This window comes from Scylla paramamosain, chromosome 35 (assembly GCF_035594125.1).
Source record: "Scylla paramamosain isolate STU-SP2022 chromosome 35, ASM3559412v1, whole genome shotgun sequence".
Taxonomy (NCBI): domain Eukaryota; kingdom Metazoa; phylum Arthropoda; class Malacostraca; order Decapoda; family Portunidae; genus Scylla; species Scylla paramamosain.
The window spans coordinates 8,531,777-8,540,000 of record NC_087185.1 but is presented as its reverse complement, the minus strand read 5'-3'; the positions used below and the strand labels follow the sequence as shown (position 1 = coordinate 8,540,000).

Genomic DNA, 8,224 nt, shown 5'->3' with positions numbered 1-8,224 from the left:
CTCCGCTCGCGACCCCGGCAAGGGATAAACGACCGTCCGTGGGATTGACTCTGGCCAAGCAGGATGCCAGCTGCCTCCTCCTCGGGTTTCAAGAGAGGCCGACCTGCCTCCCAGAGTGTGAGGGGCGGGAAGCAGCCCATAGAGAAGGGGCGATGGGCGGCCAAGGGCACAAAGCCTCTACCTGAACAGGCGTCTGTGAAATACGTGTTATCGCTTATCGTGGTTCACGTGTGTCGTAAGGTGCTGTTTATCCCCACCGAAGTGAAAGTGATGCTCTACTCCCTGGGCCTCTTCTTCGGCTCTCTCGTTTGCGACTTCCTGCCCCTGCCCAACGTCTACATGGGGCAGCGGGACAATGTGTTCAATGTGTACTATGTCAAGGTGAGTCCTTTGTTGCCGTGTGAGGTACTTGTGTGTTTGCGGTGACACCTCCGCAGTTATCCTGTTCATCTTTCACTTCCTGTGCTTGTGTCAAGTGGTACTTTGTGGTGTCTGAATATATTTGTTGGCTCTTCACTGTTGTGTATCTGGTTTAGTTCTCAACACCAGTGATGAAATGACAACCACTCTTCCTGGTCCTTTATGCTCATCTTGGCTCCATCAATAGTTTCTTGGCAAAGTTGTATTTATTTCTATTATGAAAAATACATAAGACAAGCATCAAAATGTTTGTAATATTCTCATTATCATCATCATTCTCATTACTTTTCTCATTATCATTGCTGTCATTGTTGTCAACATTCTTGCAGCATCACTACCACCACTCCTATAAGCAAGTAGCTAGTAATCACCATTGTGTCATCACCACCACTGCACTAACCACTAATGGTGCAGGTGGCATGGGCATGGCTGCTGCTGGTGGTGGGGTCCTTCATCCTCCTGACCAGTGCCACCATTGGCTGCGGCCACCGGGAGATCATCAAGAGAAACATGTCACGTCTGCTGGTGGGGACCTTCATGTGGTACTTCTGGAGCCAGTGCTTCTTCGGGTACGTGGAGAACCGCACTGGATCCTGCCTGGGCAAAGCCATCATTAGGAATAAGATTGATTGCAACACAGCAGGCTTCCATTGGCACTCCTTCGATATCTCAGGTAAGGTTTTGTTCTCCTAAATCATGAGGGAATGAGACATTTCTTTCTTATTTTAGTAGAATTGCTAATATTTTGTCTAGTAGGAAACTGTACAATATGTTTCTTTCATATCTTTCTTCTTTATCACAGGAGGGGGATGCATTTTCGTTATTTTTTAGGGTGATTTGTCGAGTACTCTTCCATATCAGGCATATGGAAGGTTTCTTTCATTTCTGGGGAAGGCAGCTCTCTGTGCAATCTGAGGTGATGGGCTTCTTTCATATCACAGGGGATTGATAGGTATTCTTCTATAAACCTTTGAGATCTTTTTTTAATATTGGATAAAAACCAGGTACTTTTTTATTATGTTTGTTAGGAGCAAGTTGATTGTTAGAATCATGTATCCTTTGTTTTGCATATAACTAATATTATCATCTATTACTTTTCATAACTGGTTTATATTTTCTGTGATTATTAAGATTTTAGGCACTAAAAAAATTATCTAGCCATTATATACAGCATTGCATTGCCTAATTAAATAGTTTTGTGGATAAAAGTTAACTTCAGTGCAAGCAATTTAATTCCTTTCTTAAGATTATTAATATCAAGTGAACCTTTGGGATCATTGCACATTAGTCACATCACATAAAGAACTTGTCTGGGTGGAGCATCTGAAGTGCCCTGCTCATCACCACCACTCCACAGGTCATGCCTTCCTGCTAGTGTACATCAACTTGTTCATCCTGGAGGAGGCCAAGACCATAGATGGGTGGGAGGGAATCCGAGACCAGATCCGCATGGAGGACCACCATCGAGGAGAGGTCCAGAATCCCGGGGAGACCAAGACTCCGCTGGACAGCCTTACCCCATATGACATGGCCATACTCAAGGTGACCACCACACACAGGAACATAGTCATCCATGTTGCTTGTTTAGAATGCTGCTTATAATTAGACTCCCTTGTCCTTTTCCCAATTCAGCACCAAACATTGAAAATTTATGAATCAGAATCAACTGTGGATTTTTATTTTTCCATCTAATGCATTTTTCAAAAGTTTATGTTAATTTTCTTGAGATTCCCTTTAGTGAATGCAATTTCTTCATTTGTATATTAGGACAAAGGATAAAACTTAAATTTGTAACAGAAAGATGCCTATATTGAGTGTTCATAAATTGAGATTTGCTTGTTTTCAAAAGTTTCCTAGTGACATTTACACAAATTGTATCTTGTGGCCTGTTTCTAAACATTCATCTACATGTATTTACACACCCTGCTTCTGTATAGTTTTACAGTTTTTTACTTTTACTCAGTTACACAAAACTTTTTTTACTTACTGTTCTTTCTCCACAGATGAATTATGAGCAGTTCACTCCATACATCCGCTGCATCTTCTGTGTGATGACCATGATGAGTGTGCTGAGTGATGTCATGCTTGTGTGCACCATCATCTTCTTCCACACCATGCCGCAGAAGGTGGCTGGGGGCGCGATAGCCATTGCCATCTGGTTCCTTACGTACAGGTGAGGTGATAGAGATTCTGGCAAGAGAGAAAGGTGTGGTGAATGAATAGATTAGTGAGGGAAGGCCTAGTAATGAATTATGGTTTGATTAGGGAAAAGATTAATCTGTCAGTTATCAGTCACACACCACATATTCCTAATGAGATGGCTGTGATAAGGTTTTGTAGCTGATCCCCCAACAAGAAAATATCTCCGAGAAATACTGGGATGATCATAACCACAGCAAATCTAGATAGCATGGCTTTATGCTATGGTCTTAGTTGCAACAACTCATGAGGGAAAGATGCTGCTTTGAGTCAGTGCAATAAAAGTTTGTAATTATTCCTGACATCACTGATTTAAATAATGTATTTTCTGTTCTCTGTTGTAATTATTCCTGACATCACTGATTTAAATAATGTATTTTCTGTTCTCTGTGACTGATAATTTTGTATTTTCATCTCTAAGACTTACTCTGATCACTGTGAGAGATAGTGGTGATAATCATCATTTAACGATACATAATATTACATTTTTGGTACATAAGCCACAAATATTACATCACTGAATTATAAAACATGCTGAAATAGGGTGTGGGACATTGTATTATCTCAGCCATTCATCTGACATCATACATTCCTAATAGATAGTCACAGTTATTTATGTTGAAGAAATTTAGCCACATTATTAGTAGAGCTACCTTAAGAACCATAACAACTTGTTCTGTAAAAGGATGTGCTGTGAATTGCAGAGTATGGTTCAAGAGAGATGCATCTCCTGGGCTGCCTGGTTGTGGCCTCTTCCATTACCAGAACATGAAGGAGAGGACCAAAGAGGTTCCCCTTAGAAGACGTTCCTCAATATGTAAGGTGAGTGGCTGCTTGTGAAGACAGTGCAGCAGGTGATAGACTGTAAAAGCATCACTTTGTTAAGTCAAGGTCAAAGTTAACTTAATCTTTAGTGAAAGAAACTGAAATGGAATTGAGTTTAAACAGGCCAGAAAATGCAGGTTCTTGATTGATGCATTGTGAGTAATTTTAATTTTTCATAATTCAAAGATCAATTGTAGAGGTTATGAAATGAAGTGGACTGGTAAAATTCAAGTTTATAGAGCATATTATTTCAAGGTGCTCCCGTGTATTTTGAATAAATTTTTGTTAAATTTGTAATGTGCATTATTTTAGATATGTAAATCAAGACTATTGAAACCATGTAATAAAATTAGGCATAGATTGATTCATTAAGAAAAAAAGGATGAAGGACTAAATGCAATGTTCCCAAACTCTACTTTGGATGATTCAAGGCTTGTTCCTTCCTCTCCTCCACCCTCTGACTACTTCATGCTACCCATTAAGATCCTTTGAAGTGATGTTTTCCATGCCCTTGCTGGCATGGACATTGGCTTATGGACCTGATGGGGTCCCTTTTATTGTTCTCAAAAACTGTGCCTCCATGCTTGCACCTTTCCTATTCAAACTCTTTCAACTCTGTCTATCAACATCTTCCTTTCCTTCTTGCTAAAAGTTTGCCTACATTCAGCTTGTTCCTAAAAAGAGTGACCATTCTAGTCCCTCATTGCTTTAATTTCCTGACTATCTAAAGTTTTTTAATCTATCCTCAGCAAGAAGATTCTTAAACATCTATCACTTCACAGCCTTCTATCTGATCACCAGTATGGGTTCCATCAAGGCCGCTCTACTGGTGATCTTCTGGCTTTCCTTACTGAGTCTTGGTCATCCTCTTTTAAAGACTTTGTTTAAATTTTTGCTGTTGCCTTAGACATAACAAAAGCTTTTGATAATTAGCTTTGATTTCCAAGCTATCCTCCTACACACTCTATTCTTCTCTCTGTAATTTCATCTCGAGTTTCCTTTCTGACCATTCTGTTGGTGCTGTGGTAGATGGTCACTGTTCTTCTCCTAAATCTATTAACAGTGGTATTCATCAGGGTTCTGTCATGTCACTCACCCTCTTATTATTATTTATCAGTGATCTCCTAAGCCAAACTTCTTGTCCTATCTGCTCCTACGCTGATGATACCACCCTGCACTTTTCCACATCTTTTCATGGAAGTAAACATTTGACACAGGGAAGCCACAGAACACCTGATTTCAGATCTCTCGAAAATTTCTGATTGGGGCAGAGCAAACTTAGTATACTTTGTTCAATGCCTCAAAACTCAATTCCTCCATCTATCAACTTGACACAACCTTCTAGACAAATATCCCCTCTTCTTCAGTGACACTCAACCATTCCTCTTTTCTACAATGAACATCCTCAGTCTGTCCTTTACTTATAATCTAAACTGGAAACTTCACATCTCATCTCTAGCTACATCTATGAAAATAGGCATTCTGAGTTCTCTCTGCCAGTTTTTCTCACCTCCCCCCCCCCAACAGCTGCTAATTCTGTACAGGGGCCTTAGCTGTCCATGTATGGGGATTTCATTCATACTGCTCTTTTAGACAGGGTGGGATCAAAAGCTTTTCATCTTATCAGCTCCTCTCCTCTAACTGACTGTCTTCAGCCTTTTTCTCATCACCAAAATGTTGCATCTCTTGCTATCTTCTTTTGCTATTTTCATGCCAACTGCTCTTCTGATCTTCCTAACTGTATGCCTCCCCTCCTCCCACAGCCTTGCTGCACAAGACGTTCTTCTTTCTCTCACCCCTATTCTGTCCACCTCTCTTATGTAAGAGTTAACCAGTATTCTCTATCATTCATCCCTTTCTCTGGTAAACTCTGGAACTCCCTGCTTGCTTCTGTATTTCCACTTTCCTATGACTTGAACTCTTTCAAGAGGGAGGTTTCAAGACACTTATCCTGTAATTTTTAACCACCACTTTTGACTCTCTTCAGGGACCAGCACCTCAGTGGGCTTTTTTTTTTCTTTTTTTTCTTTTTTTTTTATTGCAATTTTGTTGCCCTTGGCCAGTGCCCCTTCTACATATAAAAAAAAAAAAGACACTCATAACTGCATATCTTTCAGGATCATCGAGACAACCTGCCAATGTTCATGGGGATGCCTTTGTATGGTCTGAAGAAGGAAAAGGAAGATAAGAAGAGGGAAGAGAAGAAGAAGGACTATGAGAGAGAGGAGGAGAGGTCCAGCATGGAGGACTATGGGGAGGGAGTGGAGGGGCGGGTACCCTCCTGGACTGGTCCACACGGGGACTCCGCCTCCAGTCGGTCTTGGAGGAGGTAGGATTACCTCACCTTGTGTTCTTATGTGTGTCCCTTTAGGTTTGTGTAATTGATTAATTTTTGTGTTGTTTGTTCTGGCATCTGTAGTGATTGATTTTGGATGTTTTCGTTCTGTATGACATCCATCCCTGTGCTCGTAGATTATTTATTTTGGCCTTAATAAACTTGAGGCAGTGAGGTAAACATTAATGAATCTCAGTAATGCATAAATCATCTCATTTAGTGATAATGCTGAATACAGACTCCTGAACTCTGTAGAATTCAGCCCCTTCACTATCGGAAACTATCTGTTTCTTTCTACCACCTGAGGTCACAGAGCCTTGGAGGTGGGTCCTGTGCCTGTCATGAGCTGGGTGACAGTTGGCCATGTGAATGTCACTGTTTTCAGATTCAAACGGCTCACAAATGGACAATAGTTATAGCGACAGGTTATCTGTTTTGTCTCTGCCTTCCCTTTCCTTATGCATTTACATATAAGACATCAAGTTATTGCTAATAGTTTTTATGAATGGAGAGAATGGCTGGTCAATCTGAATTCTTTTACTTGTGTACACATTCTTTTGTACTATGAGTCAATGAGAAAAAAACTGTCAGTGCACATGCCAGCAACCCAGTGTGGTTGTACCTTGTCCAGGTACTGCAGGATTGACTCCAAACTCATCTCCTGATAATTCAACAAGTCATGTTGTAAGGTTTGCTGGAAGGATTTTTGATGGCCACCTAACAAGAAAACTTTTCTTTTTTTCTCTTTTGTGGTGGTTGTGTGGCTATATTGAAAGTGCTGTAGCATTTACTATCATTATTATTATTTAAAGGGAGATACATGTACATCCTATCAGGAATGAGGTCTGAGATTTTTATTGATGATACATTATGGCCTGGATGCTGAAAAGCTTCATTCATCAACTCAGTCTCATGCTTCAAGAGGCTAATTCTTTATGCATATCAGCCAAGATTTATGAATTCCTATAACAGTCAAGTTCAACCTCACACGTGCTACTGAAATCACAAATCACATGCATAAATATTTGGATAATATAGTATGCTAAGAAATCCTTTGAAATACTCCATACTTTTCTCTCTTTTTCTAATCAACAGTCTGCAACAATTTAAACCAGCACAATAAGATGTACAAAATGTTACTCTTACATTACGTCAACAGTCAGTCAAGGCCAATTCTCATTCATCTGCATCACGCATAATGCACAAATCTAGTCGGCCACAAAGTGTTGTACTTTTTCTAAGGTTTGATGTAAGTTTCTCTTAACTAGCAAGTATCTTAGGGTTATCCTGCTGGTCATAACTTTGGCTCAGCAGGCAAAGACCCAGCATTGTGATATGGTGAGTCCATGTGATATCCTTCTTTCCCAGTGGGTTTGGGTTTGTGGTGCAGTCATGGTCACTTGTAGAATAACATACTCTACTCACCAAGAGTATTTAGTATTTTCCTAAATCTCAAATTCTTTGATTGCTGAAAATCTACATATTGTCAGGTTTTGTAAAGAGATGGACAGCAGACCAGAGGACTTGAGATTAAAGGAAAATGTAAAACACTGGAAGTGAGTGCAGGAGGTTACTCAACCTCTGATCTCTGTTAAAAGAAAATTCACTTAAGCTATGTTTATGAGCAATCTTAGCAGCTGTAGTTCATGTGTTTGTACTCTGGAGGATGAAGGATGTCTTAGGGACTTCCACCACTACATAAGCTAGTCTGATGCAGTATTTTCAGCTTTCTCCTTGGTGGGGAACAAAGGCTCTGGATTGTTGGGGTTGATCATAGTGACTTGTGCTTTTTGCATACTTTCTCACAAGTCAGTTTGTGTAGTTTGTCTCTAGGGAGAGTACACTTGAAAGGTACACAGATGTATTTGACTTTGTTTCTCATTTTCACAAGTATTTTTCTAATGCTTGTCACTCATCCTGGGGGTTTAGCAGTTGGATGATAACTACAGAAGTGAATTTGAATGTTCTGTGCCATTAAATACATTTAAATATCTCTCCTATGGAATTTTTTTTTTTTACCTTATGGCTACCAGGGTATTTGTAATGCACCTGGTTTGATGCTTCTCCCTTTGAAACTCCCACTCTGTGGTGATCACCAGATTGCACAACAATGCTATCAGCTAAGCAAATTCCACCATCCTGCCTCTTTTTAACCCATACCTGTCCTGTGTTTCATCAAACTGTGCCCTATGGACTATACAGCTTTCATCATAGGTGGGATATTGGATTATCAGATATCCAATAACTATTTTTTCCTGTGTTTTCGATTCATCGGTATTGCCAATACCTTTGGTTCCAAACTAGTGATAATCGATAATTTTAGTTTTTGAAACATGAGCATGTTGAAGTTTTAAACTTTCAAAATCAAATATAGCTATTTTACTTTAAAGTGACAAAACAGGATAAACAGTGAATTTTAATTTTTTCTAAGATTTTTCTAAGTTT

General features: G+C 39.8%; 1 protein-coding gene across 1 annotated transcript in view; it reads left to right on the top strand.

Annotated features, from left to right (window-relative positions):
• Positions 1 to 7,777, top strand: part of LOC135090638 (acyl-coenzyme A diphosphatase FITM2-like) — an 8,056-nt gene extending 279 nt beyond the window's left edge. The window contains exons 1-6 of the mRNA XM_063987581.1: positions 1 to 381; positions 835 to 1,093; positions 1,778 to 1,962; positions 2,424 to 2,593; positions 3,324 to 3,441; positions 5,562 to 7,777. The exon at positions 1 to 381 is cut by the window's left edge and continues 279 nt beyond it. Coding sequence (XP_063843651.1) covers positions 64 to 381; positions 835 to 1,093; positions 1,778 to 1,962; positions 2,424 to 2,593; positions 3,324 to 3,441; positions 5,562 to 5,777 — 1,266 coding nt within the window. The 5' untranslated portion in view covers positions 1 to 63 and the 3' untranslated portion in view covers positions 5,778 to 7,777. The remainder of the gene's footprint in view (positions 382 to 834; positions 1,094 to 1,777; positions 1,963 to 2,423; positions 2,594 to 3,323; positions 3,442 to 5,561) is intronic.
• The last annotated feature ends 447 nt before the right edge of the window (positions 7,778 to 8,224 follow it).